At 37.8% G+C, this 26,346-nt stretch overlaps 1 protein-coding gene across 2 annotated transcripts in view; it reads right to left on the bottom strand.

Moving 5' to 3' along the window:
- Window positions 1-26,346, bottom strand: part of btbd11a (BTB (POZ) domain containing 11a) — a 138,240-nt gene that overhangs the window by 10,628 nt on the left and 101,266 nt on the right. Inside the window, exons 3-9 of one of the 2 annotated variants that reach the window (XM_055020393.1) lie at window positions 11,640-11,847; window positions 8,911-9,063; window positions 7,257-7,422; window positions 4,795-4,884; window positions 2,598-2,699; window positions 1,564-1,657; window positions 402-537 (exon numbers count right to left, since the gene is read on the bottom strand). In XM_055020393.1, coding sequence (XP_054876368.1) covers window positions 402-537; window positions 1,564-1,657; window positions 2,598-2,699; window positions 4,795-4,884; window positions 7,257-7,422; window positions 8,911-9,063; window positions 11,640-11,847 — 949 coding nt within the window. The remainder of the gene's footprint in view (window positions 1-401; window positions 538-1,563; window positions 1,658-2,597; window positions 2,700-4,794; window positions 4,885-7,256; window positions 7,423-8,910; window positions 9,064-11,639; window positions 11,848-26,346) is intronic. The other variant, XM_055020394.1, reaches the window with a different exon arrangement.

Raw genomic sequence — 26,346 nt, 5'->3', positions numbered from 1 at the left:
ATGTGAAGGGATCAATACTGTGGTTATCAGAGACAAAGTTTTAGTTTTGCCAGAACTAATTAAAGCTTCAAACAGTTTAACAGCAAGAAAGATGAAAGGATGTGTTATACTTTATATTGATTTGAAAGTTTTCTGTGGCTGACCGCTCTTTTTTATGATTAAAATTTAAAATTTTAACTGTATTTAATTTAAGGTCCAAGCGCAGAATGTTTCTGTTATTCTGTTGTGAAAAAACACAACAGAAATAGAAGAAGAGCATTGGTTGTTCGGGCTCAGCGCTGCCCCCTGTCAGTCAGGCACGGTACTTTATACTAGCTTTATACTTTTAATATCGGAGCAAAGTGTCAAATAGATTTCAAATTAGTGCTACAGGTGGATTTACGGTGATTGACTCGTTTCACCTGTGCCCGTGCGACGCTGCCAGGCTGAACGAGTTCATGTCTCCCAGCGGAGTGGAGGAGATGCCATTTCGACACATCGTGCCGATCATGGGGTCTGCTCCTCTTTCCAACAGCAAGCTCACCAGCTCAAAGTTCCCTAAAACAGAGAAAACCGTAGATTTATAGATTTAGGAACCGCAACAGTTTACTTCTGCTGTTTCTCAAAGGTCAACAGTTCAAATGTCAGCATGAAAACAAGCCTAATAACTTAAAAATAATTTATCATTTTAATTCACTGTGAAAACACTGAATGTTCCTATGAACTTTGCACTAGTTCAGTCTTTCTCAAACGGTAGTTCGGTGGCACCTAGTGGTCATCAAGGTACTGCAGGTGTGATACATGAAGTTAGCAATTTTTATTTGCAAGGAATTTTGCAATATTTGTGGTTATTTATGACGTTACATCTGACTTTTTGTGGCTATTTGACATCAAGGAAGGCTGAGGCACCAGTGTGATGAAAGTAAGAAATACTGCCCCCTACAGGAGAGAGTTAGCATCACAAAAACAACAATTACAACGATGTTTGCTGGAAATCTGCAATAAACTTACAGTTGTGCTCTAGTATGAAAAAATGCTGGGATCTGTTGACTTTCTGTGAATTTCCACACAGAAATTCACAGAAAACTGGAGGGACTGATTGACCTAATTTATCTTTAGCATCTGGCCACCATGGCGGTGGGCCTGTAATAATAATAACAATAATAATGACACTAATAATAATACAAAAACACATTAAGACCAATTAACTTTAAATTCTGAAAAACATTTACCACTTGAACTGTACAATATCCAATATAAATAAACAGAACAACAAATAAAATGAATAATAAAGTCTCTATAAACAAAATTTTCCTCTTTTGTCATCCAGTTTTTGGTGGGAAGAGTGAAAAAGATAAATAATTCAAATAGAAATGATTGAGTTTTTTTAAATCCATCATGTGATTAAATGATTTATTGAGTTTGACACATGTGGGTTAAATGGTCCTCAGCCTGAAACAGTTTGAAAAACACTGCTCTAGTTTCTAGTGCACACTTTAAATAAGACAAACTAACATAAAAGTAACTTTTATGTAAATAATTCCTTAGTATTGATGTGTCAGACTACAATCTGTGCTGCTTCACCTGCAGCTGCAGCAAGTTGGAGCGGCGTCTCCGTGTAGTTCTCCGCCCCATCCTGCAGGGCGCCCTCCACACTGGTTCTGTTATCCAGCAGCAACTGTGGGAGAAATGGAGGAGGGAAACAAACAGGACAGCAGGGGGAAAACAAGCGAGGGAGACACGGGGTGTTACACTTCGGTTTGGTGAGAGAAAAAGCCTCGGCTACTGGACAGACTCTGAATATGAATCACACTTCCAGCCTCGGCTTCTCGTTTAGTTCTGCTACTGATGTTGAGCTGAGGAGGAAGAATTTCTTTTCCAGCAGACAAAACTCTGATTGTTGTCATAAATATTAATAGTTTAAAGATCCTGCAGGCAACATTGTGCAAAATAACTGTTACTCCAATGAAAGATATCATAAGACTCTGTGTCCCTGCAGCTGTGTATCATCCTGCCTGAGCTGCGCTTTTCAGCTCAGCTTCAAGGGTTCCCTACTTTTTAAATGTTGGGACATAATTTTACATCTGGTTAATGCTCCCTAAAACGATAGCTCAAGTTTTTTCCAGCTGGGGTTTGGTGAAGTAGTTATCAGTAGTCAGTAACTACCCTAACCCCGAAAGATAAATCTGATAAATGTACCCTGGTTCTTTTGAGGAATGTCTACCAGCTTTTTTCAGTCAAATTGGATGGATAACATCTGTGGACATCCTGAGATTCTTTTCTAGTTTAACGTTTGGGGTTTGCATTGCAAAAACACAAAGTCTTAAAGTATTTTTAGTCAAACTTCTTCAAATAAAGTGTTACTGTTTAAGCAATGTACCATGAAGCTGAATACCTTTTATGTAAGATATTGTCTACAGATGATTACTCCGCAGAACCCCGATCAGAGCTAATTAATTCCTCTTCTAAAGCACAGCACAACAGGACCAAGGAAGGAGTAACAAAAGGTCTTCAGGCATCATTACTATCATGATGCGCAATCATTATTAGTATTGTTTAGTACAAAGGTGAGGTCAGGGGTCCAGAGGTTAGAGGTCACAGGTCATTAACGTAACTACCTGCACGACAGGGACGTGTCCGTGCAACACGGCGAACGTGAGTGGCGTCGCCTGGCGCGTTTCGGGGTAAACTGAGGGGTGCTTGTTTACTGTGCTTGGCACCTGGGAAGTCATAGGTGAAGTTCAGGGAGAGAGATAAACAGCCGTTATCACATTGAGAGCCGAGGAGAGACGGGGAAGGAAGCAGTATGCAGGACAGGTGGAAGCAGGAAGAGGGCAAGATGGCGGGGCCAGATTTTCCTCTTGAGTTTTGCAGAAAATCTTGAGCAAGTTTAATCCTTCCTCTCATCTCAAATCCCAGCCCGAAGCATGAGGAGCTACATCTGCCCGGACTCGGTTCTGTGTCGGTGCGGCTCCACCTTTCCGTGGAGTTTTGTTCTCAACAACAAACGAAACCAGAGAGAAGATGTAACGGTGACGACAATAAACGCATGCAGGGCTGGAGGTGACGACTCAGAAGCAAAGCGGAGGCGTCGCTTCGCGGGTTTTTACTGCTGATTAATCATCAAAATGATTTGCAAAAATCACCCAGAGGAAAAACAACTATTTGATGTGATGTCACATTTCATTTGGACTCTGATGCTAAGCAGCAGCGGGACCGTTGGTGTTTTATTGTGTAATGATATGAATTATTAATGTCTTTATAATTACAGGCAGCCGCGACAGAGGAGGAGAAAATCTGAGGCAGCTTCTGTTGTATAAATAATTACAGATATGTATTTATCTATCCATGCAGGAATATGTGTGTTGTGTTCATTTTTGAAAATTCTGATGAGTTTGGACTCCAGATTGTGCAATGGATTTAACAAAAACAGTTTAAATGATTCTGGATCATCGTTAAGGCTTCCTAATTATCTAATTGAAACCAACACATAAAAAAATAAAAAAAATAAAAAAAATAAATCAGTCAGAGCATTGTTACAGGCGAAAACAATTTCACAATAGCAACAAATTAAGGGAGGAAGAGAAGCGCCCACATCTCCAAATTGCACCTATAAGCTAGGAGCTGAAACGCTGACACAGCACAGACAGAAAGATCCACTGAAAAAGGTTTTTTTATCACAGATTGTCGTAGATCTTTTCACGGACGAAGTTCCTCCTGGGCACTACAGTTTCCAAGCTTTGGAGTTTCTGCCACTCAGTTCCTTCAGACTAGCCAGCAGCAATTAGCAAACGTCTTGTTCAACCCCCTTCCTGAAGAGCAAGAGCTTATAAAGAAACAGAATCCCAATTTCAAGGAGATAAATTACGTAAAACTTCTTTGACATTTAATTCAGACAACATTTCTATAACAACTGAAGGTCCCGTAGTTACTTTATTGTGCTTTAAAATGGAACCAAATTAACAACACTGCCCTTTCAAGGAAAATTGTAAATAACCATCCAAACATCTTTAAGCTAATTAGTGATATGTGCTAAACTACAGCAGAAAATAACTGGAACAGAGTTTTGATCTTTCATATGCTAAGTTAAAAACGAAACTGATGGTGAAGGTGCAGAAACCTTTATGAACATTCAAGCTTTCAGTAGAAGCAGCTTTAGTAGGATGATATTCATCAGCAATAAATGAGCAGCATTTATTGCTGATGAATGAGTCTCCTCCACACATTTATTCCAAATTAAGTAATTATTTTCTCAGTAATAAGCTTCTGAATGATTTTTGTTATTTGCTTCTGAGTCAGCACAGGGAAAATGCTAAAGACGCCATCACTACTGTGGGCAGCGGTACACACACAGGAAAAACTGCACAGAAAAAACAAGAACTGCATGATTTATGACAGCAAAGCCGCTATCTTACTGTCTTATTTCAACGTAACAAATACGTGCGGTGAAGTTCATGCGGTACTTTGCAGCGAGTTACACAGAGTGCACCTGGTTGTGTAACAGAGGTTTATTGTTGGTGCACCATAAAGCAAACTGCTGCTTGATAACTGCGGCGTGAAGCGAGATGAAGTGACGGGCAGAGCGGAGGGACTATCAGCGGATTATTATTCTGGATCAGTGGGACGAGAAACCGACAAACGATAATCGTTTGTTATCAGTGCACTTTGTGTAACGAGCAGAGAGCGAGCAGGTGAGACAGAAACAGGCGGGGTGAGGGAGGGGAGAAGGGACAGAGTTCTCACAGAAACAAAAATGAATGAAACATTAAACTGGAACAGAAACATTGTGATGTGTTGGAGAGATTGAACTCTGACCTCGCTGTTGATGTCGGCGCCGGCGTCCAGCAGCATCTGGACCATGGCCTCGTCGCCGCGCACGCAGGCGTACATGAGCGGCGTCATCCCCTGCAAGAAACACAAGATGGCCGCTTCAGAGAGTCATGTTGCTTGTGCTTTACTTAAATGAAATAACCATGTTTTCTTTTCTTGCTCTTAAGGATATTTGAGGTTCTTCGGTAGATTTGAGGCTTTTCATTTCTCTTTTCTGGGTTCAGTGAAGAATATATTCATCGTACACAACTCAGGATGTGAAAACCAGGCAGAGGCAGGAAACCAGGGAAAACCACTTCCTGTCATCACAGGATAACCCTCATCCATCCATCCGTCCGTCCGTCCGTCCATCCATCCATCCATCCATCCATCCATCCATCATCCATCCATCCATCCATCCATCCATCCATGGATGAAGGTATCGGTAATTCTTAGCGGCGAACAGTGGAAGTGAAAACGGCTTTCAGATTTTACTCAGATCCACAAGTCGACCTTCCAGTCCGATGCTTTGGATCATCCACTTTTTGAGAGTTTACTTTTTAACACACAAAATCAGCACATTTCACTGTATTTTATTAGGAGAGTCACTCAGAGTGACATTTGGTAAATTGCATCATAGAACAACACATTTGTGGAGGAACGGAAGCAACAGATGCATGGTTTTTACCTTTTCTAGTAAAATATGAGTCACCTAATGAGTGAACCTCCTGTGAATTTTCCAGTATTTACCTTTATTTAAAAATAAAAATATCAATGGCTGCTCAAAAACACACATTTTAACAACATTTAAAATTTGAGCATTAGCAGCATAAATTAAAATATTTACATTGGAAATTAGTTTCATTCTTGAAAGCAGCAATATATCACTTGTATAAAAAGTAGGTTTTTTATGTTTATTGAAACCGTCTGCATGTTGTGACAGTTTGTTATGAAACAGCTCTTCTGTCTTCTTCAAGTGTTAACTAGAAACAACCAATCAGAATAAGGAGGCGGGCCTTAGTGCTGTCAATCACCCTCCACTCCACTAGCTCTGTGCCATGCTGCAGCTAGCAGAGCCTGTTGTGAACGCTAAGGCCCGTTAGCATGATTTTCCTGTAACATTAAGTTGTTTCTCTGCCATTAGTACATTTAGCAGCGAGTACATGAGGTGATTGACAGCCTCAAGACCCTCCTCCTGACTCCGATTGATTGCTTTTGGTCATTTCTCCTACAGTATTTGACACAACAATGTGATAATTTTAACAAATATTTAAAAAACATTTTTAAAACAGAAGTTACATCCTGCAGCTTTAAAACGGCACGAATAGTTTTTGCGAGACACTGCAAATCGTATTAAATTACAGTTTCATACCCGTGTAATTCTCTCTCAACCACATGAGAGACCAAAGTGCTTAAAGCGCAATAAAGTAAAAGCTGCGGCTCACCTTCGTATCTGAGCTCATCATGGCGGCCATCGGCGGCCATAACGGCCTCCTGATTAAGTAGATCAGTTTTCCATGAAATACTAAAGACTGAATCACCACAGAGGGACACGAGTCTCCGACATAAAGAGCTGCAGCGGGTTACGAGCGGCTCGTAAAAGGCCTCTGTTGAACGTAATGGCTTGAGTCAGACATATGACTGAAGTCGGCTTTACAGAAGCCTGTCATGGCAATCAGTGACATCACTTCGAAGCTTCACAACCAAAAGACGAGTTTATCACTAATTACATTGGCAGATGAAATCATACCCATATTATAAGTATAAACATTGGTGAAATAATAATAAAGCTCTTATTTTGATAACTTAGTTCACTGCAAAAACACAAAATCTTACAAAGTAATTTGGTCTATTCTGGTGAAAATATGTTAGTATGCTTGAAATAGTAGTAAAAGTAACTTTTCTGGAAGATATACATGAGCTTGTTTTAAGTAAATAATTGCTTAATATTCATTAATTCATTAATGTTCATCTTTTCTATGTTTAATTTTAAAAACTGCTAACTGAGAGCCATTGCTTTCTAGTTTGTTTAGGGTTATTTCTTATATTTGATTTAATGTATAGAGGCAGAACTGAACTGATGTTAACCACCAACTTGATTTCCTAATAAATACAGCGAACCTGAATCTGTTGTAAAGTCGACCTACTGGACCTGAAGGACGAACATAATAAATTTAATTGACCACTTAAAATGACCAGTTTCTCTGATTCTATCTCTTTTTTTTAGCTATAATAGTAATATGAACATTGTTCTTTTATTCTATGAAATACTGACATCATGTCTCTGAAAGTTCAAGTTCAAATTTTGTATTTATTTGCAGAAAATGAGAAATGGTTAAAATAATAAAAAAGATGTAACCTCAAATAATTCATACTCAGTTAGAAACAACAGTTTTAACTCAGGAAGAGGTCAGAAATCAGTGTTTGGTTACGTATGTGTGTGTGTGTGTGTGTGTTGAGTCTCTCACCTGTTCGCTCATGCTGTTAATCCCGTCGGGCCCCAGCAGGTTGACGGCCTGCTTGACCAGGTCCGTCCGGCCGCAGTTGAGCATCCTGAAGCCCAGATCCTGCAGGAACTTGGCCTCGGTGGAAGCTGCGTCCAGCTTCCGGGTGGCGCAGAAACAATCTTCAGCTCTGCAGATGGAAGCGGCAGATACATTATCGTGACTAAGTGGGGGCTTACCTCAGAAGTGGATTCGGGGAATCAGTGGGCATTCATCTCCTCAAAGGAGAGAGTGGGAATGATTTATTGCTCAGCTTTTCCCAGCTTAAACCAGAACCGAGTTTATACGCATTGAGCTGTTTACACTCAGAGACGATTCACTCATATTGGAGCGTGAGCTTCTGCCTCCTCCAAGTGAAGCTTCTGCTGCGACTCGTTTTTTTTGTCTGTAATGACTCTTAATTGACGCTGCGAACAGCTGCTGCTGATCTGGTTCTCAACAGGGTCGCAGGGAAACCTCTGCACAATATTATTCTGATTCTACCTGGCAATTAGATGTGGCATTTTGAAAAGAGATGCTAATTGGTAACAAATACCTTCGCCGTTCTGTTTGTTTCATCTCTGAGAATGTTTGAAGTGGGAGGACTGTTAACCCATGACTCTGTGATAAAATCCTTAAAATTATTGACGCTGGATGAGACAAAAGCTCATGCTGATTTTTGATTTTCTGTCTGTGAACTGTAACAGACGTATTTGTAAGAAAATGTTTTTAAAATAGCAACTGCAACTTCGATGAAGCAAAAAAGGCTGCATGTTCAACTAAGGAAATAAAGTAATTACATAATTATCCCTATTTGTGCATTAAAACTTGACCAGCAGGAAAGGTTTATGTTGCCATCTGTATTAGTTGTTTTTACTGCTTTTTAAGATAAAAGGGATTCTGAATAAAAACATGACTTGTTCTTTTTTGCAAAGTTTCACACGATAAATGAAACTATTTTTCTGCTGTTTTGTTTTTATTTAGTAATCAAAGTGAAACTAAAGATTCATTTATACAAATATTTTGTGCTAAAACCAACAGGAAAGCAAATAACCTTGAAAAAAAGAATTTAGTTCACCGATTACATTTTTATAAATCTATACGCTGATGATATTCAGCTGATGCTGCGTTCGCACCAGACGCGATTTGAGAGTCAGGCTCTTCGGGCGTCAATGCCGGGGTTGGAGAATCTGATGTTTCGCCATTTGATGTGGGGAATCAACCAATCAGAGACTCCGCTACGTCTCTCTGGTGCATTTTCCGACATAGGCTCAAAAAATATATATATGGAGGATAAAGTAATCTATGATCGCAGTCACGACTACAGAGACAGAATAGAAGGATCAGTTGGGATGTTGGATAAATTATGACTTTTACTATTTGAAAATATTTCCCAGCATTTGAGCTCTCCACATAAATCCAGCAAAAACGCTGAGTCATGTTAAATAAACATATTTATTTAGACGAAACCTGCAGAAGACTTTGGAAGAGTCTCCTCTCAATGCTCACCTGGACGTGTTCGGTGTGAAGCAGCATAAAATATCTAATCGGTTTTCAACCAAAACCAGTGAGAAATTTGCAGGAACCAAAGCCTGCATGGTGCATTTGGACTTTCTCTTTGCTCGTCGCTCGTTCTCACTTTATTTGCCGCGGCTCACAGTCCACCCCGGGCAGCAGCAGCCGGGCGGCCTGCCTCACGTCGTCGCTGTCGACGGAGAAGCTGCGTCTGTGCTCGGTGTGGGCGACTGCCACCCGGATCCACTCCATCAGCGGAGGCAGAACCAAGAACGGCCTGCAGAGCAGAACAGAGTTCACTAATGATTAGCATCAGTCATTTTACAGTCAGATTACATTAAATTTGACGAGGGTAATGATTTGTTCAGCAGCACTGTGTGAGGAAGTTACACTCGTTATACAATTTCAATGTAAAAATATGAATAATTTACAGCATTAGCTAAAGTCCCAACAGTTAATAGAGACGTTGGTTTCTTTTGAGGCTCAAACTAAACTTATTAAAGATGTCCTTATACATATTAGAGAGGCAGCAACACAAAATCAATACTTGAAATTTATTAGAGATGAAAGAGATCTAGAAGCGGTAACCTCTCTAAGTGCTGTTGTTACCCTCATTTATCACAAAGAGCAACGGCCTGAACTGATAAATGATGTTCGCATTCTTCATAATTTATTGCAGAAGTGTGTTTTTTAGAGTAATCAGTCTAAAAATGAGTCATTCCATCCGATGCAGAATAAACCCAGGCTGCATCAGAAAGGGAAATGTCAGTGAAAAGTCAATTTAAACTATATTTCACCACTTTAAAAATAGCAGTGATGGATGAAAGAAAGCAACAAATTTAAAGTATTTACAGTTTTTATTCTGTAAAAAAAAAAAGAAAAAAAAGAAGGAATCAGTTCTGTATCACCTTTAACCTGTATAACTTTAAGTTCAAATCAAACTTTAAATTCACTTGGTTTGAAAAATTCCCTCGTTTAAAGTTTGACGTCTTCGTTTCATTTAAGCACATTTTTGTACAACCTTCATAATTTTTACTTTTTATTAGTTACTAGAACATGTGAGACATGTTTAAACACTTTTTAAACCCAATTATGAATCATTTACTCACATTTATAATAATAATAATAATAAAACATCTTTATATTCATATGTAACATTATTGCTTGTTAATTCCACTTTGCATAATTTCTGCTTAATTGTAATTCACTGTACATTTTCATGTCAGTATTGAATAAACTTTTGTAAGTATGCAACTTTCTGATTTATCTGACCTTTAGAAACAATTTCCACATTTAGTTACAGATAGTAAAACCCTAAAGTTGTGTAATGTGATGAATTAAATCACATAACTCTAATCTTATCCTTCAAAGAGTTTTCACTATAATTACTTTTAATAATTAAGCATACACTGTCTAGTCTACATTTTAAATCAATGAACACTCTGCAATTCTTTTGCAAATTTAACCTTCTGCTATTGAGCCTCTACTGAATTTTTTCCTTGTATTTAATCACATTTATTCAGGTCCTTGCTGCCCGTCTGCAAGCTTTCAGTCGAATGCTAAACAGAGTTTTGTCTCAGAGGAATAGGAACTCTGCTGACGCGTCGCTCCGCCTTGACGTTCCTCACGTTCCCCAGGGTCGTCTGGATGGAGTTTCAGCGTTTCTCAGCGAGGAAGAAAGCAGGAAAGATGCTGAAATATCTGTCCATCAAGAAGCTGCAGGCTGGCAAGTGTCAGCGCTGACCAGCCCACGCTGCTGGAGCAAATATATAAGTAGAAATGTCGGTTTTTATTGTCAGCCTGTGCTCAACTTATCTGGAAGGTTAAAAGCACAGATGCAAAAATCGCCTCCCTTGCCAGAAGTCAGAATCAGTCCCACTTGGGCCTTTAATAAATCTGAAGCGGTTAGAAATCATTTTATTTCACTCAGTAGTGTTAAAGATGACACTCAGTTAAAAGTTTCAGAACCAGAAATCAACACTTCTGTAAATTTTAACTGAAAAAGATGAGTGGACTTTACTTGACTGTGGTCAAAGTTTAGTTAAAGTCAATTAAACGACGATGTTCAGAACAAGAGGAGTAAATGTTCACCAAACAACTCAGAGATTTTGACTTTAATCTGGAAAATGTCTGAGTTCCAAAAGTCCTAATTTGCTAGAAAAAAAATGGAAATTTTGAGATTAGGTGTAGAAATGTTTGAGAAAGAAAGTTAGAAATTTCAAATTTTTTTTAGCACTAAAAAATGTCCCTTTTTTCATTTAATTCCTGATATTAATCATTTTTTCAAGCAACTTTTTGACTTTTCAATCTACAATTTTTTTTTCCATTTAATTCATGAGTTCAATCTAAAACTATCTGAGTTTTCTCTAGCAATTTTTTGATGTTTGACATTAATAAATTTCCATATATTTTCCAAGATCACTTTAACAGTATTTGAGGCTTTCACAGCATTTTTTTTTTACTTCTGATGTTCATAAATTTACATATTTCTTCCATTTAATTCCTGATATCGATCTACAAACACCAGAGGTTTCTTAGCAGATTTTTGACTTTTCAATCTCAGAAATTTCTGTTTATTTTAGTAAATTTCAAAGATTTTCTAGAAATCTTCTTTTTTCAGTGCATTTTGTGTTGTATAGTCAGCAATGAAGTTGACTTTAAGTTAATAAATTAAGTGGGTGTAACTTATGTTTTCACATAGTCGCAATACATTAAATAAAAACCAAACATTTTAAGTTAAGTCAGCACAGTTTTTCTGTTTTGGCCGACACTGGAAATAAAAAGAGTGTTGGTGCAACCCTGCCGTTAAAGCATCTCACAATGAGCCTGGATTCAAACGTAACTCTGTCCCACCTCTCGGTTTGCAGGGTGACTTTGGACGGCTCCACGTTGGGGTTCTCCCACTCCATCTGTGGGCAGTGCATGAAGTAGCAGAGGGTGTAGAGCGCTTCGGGTTCCCAGTGGACCGTGGAGCTGCTCTTCTGGTGGACCGGCGTCCCGTTGCTCGGGTTCTTGATGTGTAACGGCTGGAGGTGATGCATGGCCCGGGAAACCAAATCACCTGGAAAACATGATAAAGATCAGCCGCATCGATTAAAACTGAGCTGTAAATCGGCGGGTTAGTTGACTTAAGAAGGAAATGCATTCCGCTGACACACAAAACCCGACTATTGATTAAGCTGCCAAATGCCCACGCTGTCTTGAGTGGTAAATTGTTGTTTTAAAAGCCATCCTACACACATAATCTCTGATTTTCTCCTTTGTTCAGTTTCTGTTTCATTTATTCAGGGTCATTTCCCAGCAGAAATATTTCACTTAATTACCAACACAGCTAAAATTGTCCAATTTTGTTTGATTTAAAGTCTCTCTAATTGCCAGAGTGGAGAATTTAGTTAAGTTTGTTAAAGTGGTGATTCAGATGAGGAAAACTTAACTACCGGTAATCCCACTTTCACAGCCCTGCAGGTACAGCTCTGAAAAAATCATCTGAACTTGCAATTCTGAGCGTGTACAAAACAAGATGAATTGAACAGATTAATTTAAATTACTGATGCTTTTTTATCAACTGGAACATCCGGAACAAGTTGATAAAATATATACAACAGGCAAAATTATGAAAAAACATCATTAAAAAAAATCAAGAATCAATGTTTTAACAGATGTTTATTGTTTGAACAGCAAAACATTTGTATTTTAATTAAAGTGGGTTTAAAAATTTAACATGCAAAGATGCAGCCCATTTTTATCCAAGCAGAGCAACATATCTCCAAAAATCACAGGGATTATCATTTAATCCTGAAAGGCAGAGGTGTTAATCTCATTTTCATTTTGGGTCATAAAAAAATCTGAATGTTCTTGTATCAGAATATATTGATAAAACCAATTAAACTGTAAAAATGTCAATAAACGTCTGTTTCTGCAGGATTTTGTGATTGCTTTAGAGTTTTTCTGGATCTAAACTACAGATTCTGTTGCTAATTTAGAAATATTTGTAAGGAGTTTCTACAATATTTGCGCTGATGCATGGCGTTAAATGTGACTTTGTCCAATTTTGAGAGAAATTTGAGGAAAATCAGAAAAAAACTGTGGAGATTTGTTGACTGTGTGAATTTTGCAGATTTGTGAAAAACTGTTAGAATTCACTGATGTAATTAGGGTTAGGATTAGGGCCACGTGAAAAGCTACAGCGGGCCAGATTTGGCCCCCACGCCTCGGGTTTTATACACGTGCAACCACATAGTTTGAATACAGATTTTTTTTTTGTCTGCATGATATTTTGTTCATTGCTTGTAGCATGATCTAAATCAGCTGTGTTTGTGCGCAGCAGGAGTGAAGAATATTTTAAAAAGCGGATTTGAGAGAAGGTGTGAAATTCAACTTTTAAAATTCGCCACATCCACGGCACAGTAGCAGATATTTAGCCCTTACATTCAGGGAGGCGTAATGCTCAGATTTATAGTGTTCCCAGCTGTGGATCGATCAGGTCATTAGTGATGCATTTAAGAATAACGATTAAACGGCTGTAAGAGGGAAAATATTGCAGAGTCAGGCTGCAGGGTTTATTTCACAGATAAATTTATTCCCCTGTTGATGTAATTATTCATTCAGTTTACTGGAACATTGGAGCTTTGTGGTTCTGTAAGGAATATAAACAAGAAGAAGAAAAAATGCATTATTTTGATTGATGAGGGATTTGAAAAATGAAGAAAAAGAATTGTTATCATTCTGTTGAATCTATGGCAATCCATTAAGGACGAAACTCGCATGCAGTGTGCTTAATATTCAAGAAGAAGTGACAGATTTATAACCCTTAAGGAGGCAAAACTTAGAGCTGAAATGTGTATTTTGAAGGTGGAACATCCTGCTATCCGAGGAATAAAAAGAGTAAATAGGAGACTGCAGCTTCGAGAACTGACAACACTCCTCAGGGGTTTGGAAAACACGACTGCTTCTTAAATAAATAATAAAAAAAACCAACAACTAAAATAAGAGACACAACACAAGCAGTAAAAACCGCAGCCGTCCCTTTTAGCTACAACCTGGAGAGAGTCAAAGACGAAAAACAAGATTTCTTTGGCTTCGTTAATTGTTTCTGTGACTTTGATTTTGTCAGCAGGGCGACGTTTGCTCCCGTCTTCTCTGCTGTAATTATCCAAGCAACACTCCTGTGGGGTTCATGCTTCTGCTCATCTGAATTAATCACAGGGGACAGCTTACTGCCTTCGTTTCTCCGAGCCAACTCCCACTTGAGTCGAAAGGACTCAGAACCGGGAAACCTTTCTTCCATTTTTTCTGTAAAAATGCTTAAAAGGAGAAACTATTGCTAACGTTACGATCTGGAAACATCAACTGTGGACTTTCCTCGTCTTCTTCAATTGTCGTAGTGTAGAAAACTCAGTAAAACTGAAATATAACTTCAAAAACAAAAGTTTATATGTATGATATTGATTATGGAAGGTGCTTTGAGCCAAAAATTTCACACAGAGTTCACAAAAATAGCTCTTCCACACTAATATTTGGTTTTCAGTAAAGCTAACGCTAACAAACAAACAGGAACAGCTGTAAGTTATGTTGACTCTGAGGTAGCTAAATGCTAAAACAAGTACACGACAGCAAGCTAACAGTGTGTTAGCATTCAATGTAACGCTAACAATAAGCAACAAAAGAGGACTGATGAGAATGTTTTTGATTAAAAATAAAACTAGCATATGGCAGCGTGCTAACATATGCTAGTTTGTTAGCATATGTTAACTAACAAACTAGCTAACATACGCTAGCTAGTTTGTATGTTAGGTACAAACATACAAGATGTGCTAAGATGTGCTAGCACTAAGATGCTAGCAAGAAGCAGTACAAACTGTGACTGATGGGAATGTTATTTGATATGTTGGAAGTAGCATATGACACTAGTAGCAAAATGCTAACAATAAGCAATATAAGCTGATTGGAAAGCTTTTAGGTTTTATTTTATTTTACCAATTTTCATTAACTCACTGACAAAAAAATCATTACACGCAAAATCTCAAATACGTATTTCCAAATATACTTTTTCAGATAAAAACCAAAACTGAGCTTAAACGTCAATATTTGAATATTTATAAACAGAATTGAAGTTTTACAATTTTTTGCATCACTGTTGCATTAAGACAGAGTCACAAAAATAACATTTAACGATGGCCTTTCCTGGTTTCCAGCGTTAGCAGCCAATTCATTCTCATTGTAAAAGGAAATATTGCTTATCTCCATCTGTGAACCAGAGCTTTAAAGCGTTACGACGATGCAGTGAGTCTGGGATGGACGAATCCTTCCCCGTCCTCTGACTCACTGTCAAGGCCTATCGCCACCCGGAGGACACGTTGTGGACATTTAATCATCGGTTAGTAATACGGCCATCTCAGTGCTCTGCCTCTGGGGCACATTAGCAATTCGATGGCAAGTATTAATCACAGTCAATTACAGAATATGTCATCATCAACAGGGAGAAGCAGTTACTTTTACCAGCAGAAATTAATCATAGGTTGATATAAAATATCTGAAAGAAGGTCACAGATAACCATCTGTGCTTAATGGATATTTGATCTGCCAGGATGTAGCACACATAAAGAGTTTTAGGCTAGCTAAATCAGAGGCTAATGGCTTATTAGTTGTAGTTTCCCAAGCTGATTTAAGGAATTTGATAAGCAAAAGATGAAGTAAAGATGTTATTTGCAGCCGCAGAAGCTCCAAGAGTGGCTGAGTCACAAGAAAAATCCCTGATCCATCCTCTAATTTGTCTTCTTGTGCTCTGAGATAATAGAAACATGATGCATTGTTTGTATTGATAAAAAAAAAAGTCCATGAAGGAAAGGCAACATGGCATTAACTCCAACGAGAGGACCGAAAACAAAGAACTGCGAGAACAAATAAACCGTCTTCCTGCGGAAGCAGCACGATGATTCACTGGGGTTAATACGCCAGCCGTCAGAGCAGCACTTGATGCTCAACTCAAAATAAATACCAAACTGGCCTAAACAGAACGTGATAAAAGGGCAAAAACAACAGAGGAGGTTGATGCAGAAGCTTTGTTGGAGCTGGTTGTCACAAAACCTTCAGGTCTGTTTGGGGAAATACAAATCTCCATGTATTTTATTGGGATTTTTATTTGAACAGACCAGCATAAAGAAACAAACAATTGCAAAATAGAAGTAGACCTGTCAAAATAAATAACTAAATAGCATAATAAATTTAAGCAAACTCAGTAATATCCATTTTAATAATCTATTGTCTTTCTCTTTGTCCACCAAAAACTTGTTGACAAAAGTCTTGATTCTGGTGCTTTTCTCTAAAAGACAGTTATAACTCATTTTATTTGCTATTTCTGTTAATTTCTTCTGGGTCTTTAAAATGTCTTCCAGTTCCAGTGTTAAATGTTCATGAGAATTTAAAGTTTATTTATCTTTAAGAATTTGTTCTTGCAAGATTATTATGCAATTTATTACTTGAAGATGGTCTCAAACAACAATATTAACAACAATATTATCGTTTATCGCAATGACTTCTGTGGACAACGTGTCATTCAGCAAAAATTATTTATGGTTTTCACTTTGTAGGAACAGATTTGGATTCTGAAACTCTTTGGTTTCTAGATACTTTTTGCTTTTTTAACTGAAGTTTTTGACGATTCCTCTGCGTTAATCTTTAAGCAGAAGTTCAGAAGCCATTTCATTGTAGTTCTGGTGTCCCGTGTCATAACGCTTCTCATTTTGGCACTGATAAAAATACTTAAAGGTCTTATATATTTTGTCATTACTTCATCTCCTCAGCTCTCTAAAGCCGGCCTGCCAGTTTCCAATCTAAAAAATGGACCAGAATGACAATAATCAATGATTCTCTTTGGTTTAGATTTGATCCAAAAACAAGAATGACTCCAAAAATAACAGCAGGTTATCTGGAGCTCTTGCAAAGAACACTTGAAGTCAGCACCATCTGTTTAATCACAATGGGAAACAGCAGAGTAATTAAACATTTCGCTTTGAATCGTGAATCATCAGCATGTTTTCTACCACATATGTGTTCAGCAAGCATCAAACCCTGGTTATTTTTTCTCTGTTCTGAAACAAGTTCTGATTGAAACAAGCAATTGGAGAGCTGCGATGCAAGATATTGTGAAATGTCTTTTTGGGAAAGTCTGTTTCTGGATCAAAGCAGAGATCATCACAGCTCCTCCTCTTTGGCCATTAGCTCCAGTCTGCTGCAGCAGAAACGACACCAAAGCACCAGAAAAACAGACGTGATGTTTTATCAGAAACCTTCAGGGGACGAAGAGGGACTGCATCACTGCACACTAAACGACTTTTATCTGTGTGGTTTTTAGTATCCACTGTGTCAAATGAGCTGAGATGTTATGTTTCATCGTAACTGTTTAAAAAAGCGACATAAAAGCTTAAAGCCCTGGAAGATATGAAAAGCAAATCTGGTTTGTGCAGCAACAGCTGCTCAAAAGGAGGGTAAACAAACTCTGACACAACTAAACACTCAGCTTCTGTCTTATTGCATATAGCTTAGCATGTTAGCTTTCAAACACTTGCAAATTAAGAAAAGTCAGAAGAATATAACAGCTACTATACTTATTAACATGTTTGATGTTTAATTGAAACTGCCAGCAAACTAGAGCAAAATCTGAATGCAAATTATAGAAAACTTGCTAAGCCCGGTGCTACGGCAGGCATTCATCCAGTGGGCCGTCATGCTTTTGAGCTAAAAAACATTTAAAGTTGACAGGAAGTTGAAAATATCACTTGACAATTATGGGTCATTGAAATATTTGAAGATTAATATCTGAACACCAACTTCAAAGTCCTAAAAAATGCAAATATTTTAAAGACTTACATTTTTTTTAGCAAAGCTAAGCCTGGAGAGGGGACAAGTAAAGCCTGTTGGCCCGCCAGGCTTACAATACACTGGGGAAAATCTTGAGTAAATGTAGCTGCTATTTACAGCCTCACATGTATCTTAAAGTACTAATAATATCCATAATAATACAAACGTTTGACCTACTACAGGTAAAACAGAATGAGTTCTGTTAATAACAGCAAAGCTAATGCTGGCTACTGTCTTAGCAATCACAATTTAGCATATTTAGAAGAAATATGCAGACATATTTTATGCAGGTTTGTGAAAGGAGAAGAAGGGAAAACGCAAATAAAACAGAACAATTCTGAAATAATTATCTGACCACCAGACATCCTTGTTCTGATGAGCAGAGGTCTGAAATGAGCTGACGGAAAAGACAACAAACGTTGCTTCATGCCAAGTTCTGCAAGGAAATCAGCTAAAGGCTACAATTAAAGTTATAAGAGATTACTAGATGACATAATCCGCTAATTTACATATTTGGTGATGTTAGATCCAGGCATCTGAAGACAGGAATATAAACTTTGGCAAGAGAAAAAGTGATTAGAAATAATATAATAGGTTTAGAGCTAGAAAAGGAACTTTACTCATTTAAATTTAGAAATACCTGAACTAACTCTGCGTAAATCAGTTTTCTAAAAACATCAAATTTAACCAAAACAGGAGATAAATTAGTCACTAACTGTAAGAATCAAATGCAGGAACTTATTTTTAGTTAAAAACAACGTAAAAAAATATATCTAAATTATATTTGCATCCTTTGTAATTCAGGGTGGGATCCCAGGCCAATTTCCACCAACTGGACTTCCAATCTTTCAATGGTTCTTGAGCTGCTTTTCCAGGGAAAACAAGATGTTGGATTTGTTCTATGAAAATCTCAGGGATGCTTATACATCCGTTCCAAGACCTCCTCTTGGCAGAACAGATGAAAATGAGTTCTGAGGAAATCTGTCCAAAACAAGACCTGTGAGAAAACAGTCGAAGGATTTCTGCAGGGATATTTTGAGGCTTCAGACTGGGTTGGACTTCACTGGACACATGGACAGAACATTAAAGGTGAACTATTATGTTTCTTTGAAAAGGTTAGGATAGGTCTAAGGGCGATACAAAACATAATCACTACATTTTCTGAACAAAATCATTCTTAGATGATGACATTTTTTTCTGCTGAGTCCTTTAAGGACGAGCTGCTGTAGGGTCTCTCTCTCCCTCTGCCGGTCACCGTCCCCAACTCATCGTTTACACTTTCACGTGAAAATAGCTGCACACAGATGCACAATCATACAACCATCCATCTTTGAAAAGCATAAGTGGAGCCTCCTGCACAAACATTGAGAGTGCAGCAAGTGGTTTCTGGAAAGTGAAGACTACAACAAAATGCATGTCTTTTCCAGCAGCCATTGTACAGTGGGTAAACCAGCTGAACAAATGTGCTGGAGCTACGCGTGGGTTGCTAGGTAACGGCTTGGGTTTTGCTGGTTGCTAGGTAACGGTTACGTTCCAGAGGTTTTGACAGTAGTAATTTTCCAGACACGAAAAACGATCACTTACTGTCAGAAAAACGACTGCATGTTGGTTCTTTTAAAGCAGTTGGGTTACTTTTAGGAGCGACAGAAACCCAGAAGGAAGAACAAAATGTGAATTCTCCTTAATTCGCCGCCTTTAATGCCATGATTGAGAGTGTAAGTAATTATCTAAACTCCTGTGTGGAAAACAGCATCCCTACTGAACACAAAGTCATTTCCAGAGTTACATCCCCGGAGGTTTCACGGAGAGAAACAATGAATTAGCGACAATAAAAGCCGACTACCCCCACAAGGGCGTAAAAATACTTCAAGCAGGTGTGATAATTGGCAAATCAGACCAGTTACAAAGCAAACCTGAAAGACACAAAACAAGGAGCAAGCAAGAAAAGCAGATAAATCGATTTATTGTTTTATTACTCTAAAACCGCTATTAGCTTCCTGCTGCCATTCTGAACGCTATTAGTGAGCCTGCATTAGCTGCTGCTGTCTGTCTTTCTGGAACAGAGAGCAAAGTGAGTGTTAAACACAGATAAATTCACTCTGTCCCTCAGCTGTTGGAGTCAATGAAAGAGGCAACGATGAGTATGCTCTTTTGTCACCTGACAGGCGCAGCAGCAATAATTGCTAATGAAAAACACAGATTGTTGAGTGTTTACTTTCTCCAGAAAACTGCGTTACACACAAAGAAAGGCCTGGTTTCACAAATCAAAGTAAAGCATGTCAAATATACACATAACTCCTGAAGCTCGGATTTAAAGCTGTTTGTATATTTGAGGACAAATTGTTTCAAGGCAAATCATCACAATCACATGACTAAATTTGGGTTTGATACTTTGCAATCATTCAAATTACATTTAATCGCTTTCCTGCTTTGATTGTTTTCTCTCTGCAATTTGGACAATTTGTCTCAAGTGATTTCATAGGTCAGAGCTGCCACATTGTCTTCTCATGTGAACAAACTGCATCAATCCTGGATATTCATTCACTACACATCAATTCTTAAATTCGCCTGGAGAAATAAAAAAATCGCATCTCAATCGCAAAGGTTTGTTTGGATGTAATTCGGCAATCATATAATCATACCACTGTTGTCGTCTATAATTTAAATTATAGACAATTTAAATTGACTTTATGACAATGGTATATACACTCACCGGTCACTTTATTAGGTACACCTTTCAAGTACCTTCAAAACTGTCTCAATCCTCCATGGCAGAGATTCAACATGAAACCTGAAATATTCCTCAGAGAGTTTGGTCCAGACTGACACGATGGCATCAGTTGCTGCAGATTTGTTGGCTGCATCTCCCGTTCCACCACATTTGGTGAGTGTGGAGGCCATTCGAGTTCAGCGAACTCATTGTTCAAAGATCCAGACTGAGATGATTGGTGTTTTCTGACGTGGCGCGTTTTCCTGCTGGAAGCAGCCATGAGAAGGCGGGTTCGCTGTGGTCATAAAGGGATGGACCTGGACTGCAGCAATACTCAGGCAGGCTGTTGACACAATGCCCAATTGGTACTAATGGACCCAAAGTGTGGCAGGAAAATACCCCACATACCATTGCACCACCATCACCAGACTGTGGTTGACGCCAAAATCGGACCCGACCATCCGAATATTGCAGCAGAGATCGAGACTCATCAGACCATTTGAGTTACTGTTGTTGTTCTATCAGCTCCAACCAGTCTGGTCGTTCTCCTTTGACCTCTGGCATCAACAGGGGATTTACATCCTGCTGCTCACTGGGTGTTTCCTCCTTTTCGGACCATTCTCTGTAAACCCTACAGATGGTTGTGTGTGAAAAGCCCAGTCGGTCAAGCAGTTTCTGAAGTCACTTAAATCCCCTTTCTTTATCGTTCTGATGGCCGGTTCTCACTGCAGCAGATCGTCTTGGCCGTGTCGACATGCCTGAATGCATCGAGCTGCTGCCATGTGATTGGCTGATTCCACATTTGCCTTAATGAGCTGTTGGAAAGGTGTACCTAATAAAGTGGCCGGTGAGTGTATTCAGCGAGTCAAATTGACTTTGTAACATATATCTTAATCTGCATTCACATCGTCTCCAATAACACCATTTATGTGTGGGGCATTAAAAAGATGCACATTATATGGGTCTAAAATGAAGAAATAAAGAAGTCCTGTCACATCTGTCTCTTTTTACAGCATTGTAACAAATTACAATACTAAAGCATGAAAAACGCATCAGCAACCATGCTAATAAAAGGTGGAGGGAACATTATGATGTTGGAAAATAAACAGAGCGTTGATTAAATCTGGGATAACCTCACTGAGTATCGACATCTGATTATGAAATCATGTTTTCCTAGTATTATGCTGCCATCTTCTACACAAAAAGAAAGAACCAGCTTTAAGTGAATTGTGACAGGTACACTGTCTCAATTTGTTTCCATTTCTATGGTGTAATTTATCAAAGATATCAAGATAACACAGTCTGACAGAAAGAAAATAGCATTTCAGAGCTAGGAGCTGAAAAGTTGGAACAGAGATAGTAAATATTTAGGACGATGCATCTAAAGTTCTCAGGTTTAGATGTTATATCCTTGTTTCTAAAGTACTGACCTCGATAATATAATATTTAAGGCATAACAGTTCTTTTCGTCAAGAACTGGAATGTGAAAAAAGAAAGAAAAAGGTTAAAAAGACCTTTTGGTTTTTGGAGAACTATTACTTTAGAACGCAAAGTTGAAAATATTGAACTTACTGATGACTTAATGCAAACAGCTCGATGTATTCAGGCGTCTGGATGAAGATGACTTGGTTAAGTTTACACCAAATATCAGAAATATGACATGATGATGAATATTTTCAGTTTATACTGGGATTTTGCTGCACTAGAGGGAGAAAACGCCAAAGGAGTAAGAGTTGTTTTGATGAAAAAAAAAAGCCTTGTTGATGCCAAAGGTCAGAGAAGAATGGGCATGCAGGTTCAAGAAAGGCGACAGCAGCTCAAATAACCACTAGTCAGAACCAAGGTCAGTGGGATTCTGACTCCAACTATAAAGTAAATGGGTTTCAGCAGCAGGAGGCCAAACCTGTTGTCGCTCCTTTCAACAAAACTGAACAATAAGTGATTGGAAAAACGTTGACTGGCCTGAATAGTCTGGATTTCAGCTGCAACATTCACACGGTTGTGTCTGGTGTAAACATGAAATATGAATCCATGTTAATAATGACTCCAATAAGATTTAATTACTACAAAATACACTATAAGGCGTTCTTCGATTTGGTTTGGATGGATGAGTGTTGTGCTGTCTCTCTAAAGGTTTTGGGAGACACAGAGAGAAAATAGCACTCGCCCGGAGTCAAAGCTCAGTGAACATTTCTTTTTGGAAAATATTAACTCTAAGTTGGTGAGACACACATTGGAGAACGGCGCAGCAGACTTGTGGGAGGGCAGAGAAGGTTACGCAAAGTGAAGTGAAATGACAGGCGGCCCACAAAAAAGATTGAGTTGTCCATTATGAAGAGACTGAGAAAGACTCAAGGGTGCTTTTATCATCACCAGCTAAAGTGCTGCAGTGGGCACTGTGCCTGTTTTTAAACTTAAAAGCTCTAAATCACAGAGATGCTGCCTCATCACACCCTGTTTCATGTTGTTTACTAAGTGCATTATGGTATCTATGAGCTTTTAACAACTTAACAGAGATGTACTGACTCATTTTGTCTTTCTCGCCCCTTCCTCATAGTTCCAGCCTCACCTGTGCAGAGAAATGGGTCAGACAGGGAAAGATTAGGAATGATGATGGATAGCAAAGTGGGGAAAGTATTTTAACTCTAATAAAATGAAAAATGATTCAACCTCTGATGGACTGGAGATGAAATGTAACACCCCTCCTGTGTGCAAAACTATCCCATTATTCCATCTTCACACAGTGAGAGAGGGATAATGGAGCAGAGAGGATGGGAAGATGTCTGAGTTGCAGCATTAAAAAGCTGAGATGTTAATGAAATTTTGCAGAAATGCTGTGAAAAGTCAATCTTAGTTATATTTTTGTATTCAAGGCCCTGAAACTTGGTTACAGGTGCAAATTTCAAAGATAATCTTCTTGAAAATATTGAATTTTTTAACATCTACGTTGTCAAAGGAACAAAAGAAGGATTTCTTAAAAAGTCAAAACACTGAGCTAAATATGAAATGAAAACAAAAGGATTTGTTTTGCTGTGGAGCTCTATTTTTTTTTTTTTGCAGTTTTCTAAGTTTTTTCACCAGTTTGTTGCTAAAATTTGGAAAATTCACTGATCTGTTCGATTGTAACTTTGTCTGTTAAGATGTTTTTGATTGCAAAAGCTTTTGACTTTAGTACATGTGACCACTTAATGCTGCACATTCAAAGGATGACCATCATAAAGAATGTTCTTTATAATCCGTAAAATGTTTAGAAAACCCAGCTTGTAATAAAAACCAGAGAATTTGGATGGATGTTGCTTATTTAAACCAGTTAAAAACAAATTTTTCAGAGTAATTTGCTTCAGTTTACTTGTGTTGTTGCACATTTGGTGTAAATTATAAACGTGCAGGATTTGTCTTACCTGCTGCGTTCATCCATTTGGCAAAAAAAGGTTTTGATAAAGTTGCTATAGACTGTAACTCCACCTTGATATTTCAAAATTTTATCAAAAGGAAAATAGTTTATTTAGCATATTTAAAGAAGCTCGGTCTGCCACAAACCTAATTGTCCCAGAACTTGTTGCAATAAATGATGATGTTGTTTTGAGGCAATTTTAAAACAATGTAATGAATAATAATGCAAGAACATATTCTTAAAAAACAATAAACTTTAAAACCTAATGGACATTTAAAATATCCTAAATAAATGATCAAACTATAGAAACAACAAATAAAATTAATTATTAGGTCTCTGCAAACAAAATTATCTTTCAACAAAAGAACTCATTTTGTTTTTGGTAAAAAGAGAGAAAAACAAAAAGTAAAGCAAATGAAAATGATTTAGTTTCTTTTAATTTATTGTGCAATTAATTGATTTATTGTTTATTGCGACAGGCCTGGAACCCAGTTTCTCCATTTCTTGTTTTTCATGTTTGTGCTTTTACAGGTCAATCTAGAAACCAGAATTATGAGGTGAAGTAATGATAATAGAGTCTTAGGAACATTGTATAACATTAAAATAAATTTCTGTGCAGTAGGAACTGCAGCAACAGGAGAGCCTCATTAGTAAAGCCTTGGGCTGAATTAATGCATCATTTTTTGACAGGAACCTGAGTGCATCTGAAAGGTTCACTGTTCCAGCTGGTCACAATATGTCAGCTCAACACGTCTGGATCTTTTATGCCACACAGAGCTGAAAAGAAAGCAAAAAACTCCAGAAAGAACAGCTCAGACGCCAGCATCTTTACGCCTCGCTCTGACAAAAACAGTGAAATATAAGATAAGAGACGATATAATGTTGGCCTCAGAGATAAAACACTTAGTTTTCCCACTTCTGAGGGAATCAAATTATGGACATAGCGATGAATGCTCTTCTTCAACAGCCTCTTCTATTATCTGTTAATTACCAAACAAGTCGAGCGTGAAATTGCCCCGGCAATCAGCTCTGTGAGGCTGCTTCACTTTTAAGCCGCCCTGTTTATAGTTCAGATTTTGAGCTAATAAGTTAGAAACGACTCTGGTGAAAACAATTCAGCTTTCCGAGTGTCTGACGATCAAACACCTGATTCCTGCTGCCGATTTGTTCCAGGCCTTTTTTCTGCCTCTCTGCAGCTGATTCACAAACGGTTCCTGATTATGAGCAATTATTCTGGGTAATTACTGTAAATCAGAGCCCAACTGGATCCAACTTTCATCCAAACACTTTCATTCTGGATTACTTATGAGGTTCTTTCTCTCCTTGCAGTTTCACACTTTAGACCTGAGCAGTTTTCTAACAACAGGAAACTGACTCTATGACTCACACACAGGAACACTCTGCACTTTTCACAAAAATGCTTCTCAAAGCTCCTGATCCGTCTTATCTTTTAGTTGTTCACAAGTGTCTTGTCCAGCATCTAATTCACAGAGCAAATAGCACTTACCCCCACCTTCTTCAAATCAGACGAAAACGGCGTCAAACGTTTGTGCAGAAGACATTTTTTAAAGACAATAATAAATGTTTCCAAAGGTCATGAAAGGTCAATCAACTTAACTACATTTTTGCTGGATTGGGCAGCAATGTTTTTTGCTTTAGTTGCTTTGTTTTTGAAAATATTAATGACATTTTATTAATGATTTTGTAAAAGTGTGGGTTGGTTGATTTTTTTGACCTTTAAACTTTTATTAATATCTTGGTAGGCAAAGCAGTACAAACAAAAATTGTTGCTGCGCAAATGTAGCCAAGTTTATTTGATGTTTTTTGGTTGACCTTCTACGACCTCTGGAAACATTTCTTCATGTATTTAAAATGATAGTGCCACAATCAAAAATTTTAACACAATTTTTGTCTAATTTCAAGAAGCTGGTGGAAAAACTTCACTCAGGTTTTTACAACTTCTGCAGGGATTGAAAGAAAATAAATCACAAAGATGAAAAGTATAAAAAAGAAGAAAAAGATAAAAATATCTTATAGTTCCTGCATAATCTCAAGTTAAAACAAAAATGGATAAAAAACACCAGATATGATCATTTTTCTTCAGAATTAAGAAAATATTAGAGCACAGTTATTAGCAGAATAATAAACAATTTCTAATATAAATAGGTAACAAGCATTTTTGTCATTTATATTTTGCTTTAAGGAGCTTAGAGAGAAAGTAATTCATTATGTTAAAGTTTTAAATATAAAAAAGGTTGAATAGTTGTCACAGTATAAGTTGAATAAGATCAATAGTTGCTAAAAATAATGCTGGAATATAATAACCACCTTATATAATCATATAGTTTCAGCTGAACTTTTATTGAACTGCTGTTGTGGAGGAGTCAAACTGAAGCAGAAAGTTGCATTAAATCATAAAAAAACAGCAGACTTTGCAGATTCAGGCTGGAGGTTCTCGTTTTTAAAAGGTGGAAACATAACAATATTGGTTGAGCTCAAGAATTTCCATCACAGATTAAAAATGCATCAGTTGGAAAATTTTTATCGACATCTTTCAGAACATTGCTGTTAATTTTTTTGTTTTAGTAAATTAACAA

Source organism: Poeciliopsis prolifica, unplaced genomic scaffold (assembly GCF_027474105.1).
Source record: "Poeciliopsis prolifica strain line A6 unplaced genomic scaffold, Auburn_PproV2 SCAFFOLD067, whole genome shotgun sequence".
Lineage (NCBI taxonomy): Eukaryota > Metazoa > Chordata > Actinopteri > Cyprinodontiformes > Poeciliidae > Poeciliopsis > Poeciliopsis prolifica.
The sequence above is the reverse complement of the archived record's forward strand: the minus strand, read 5'-3'. Positions and strand labels throughout refer to the sequence as shown.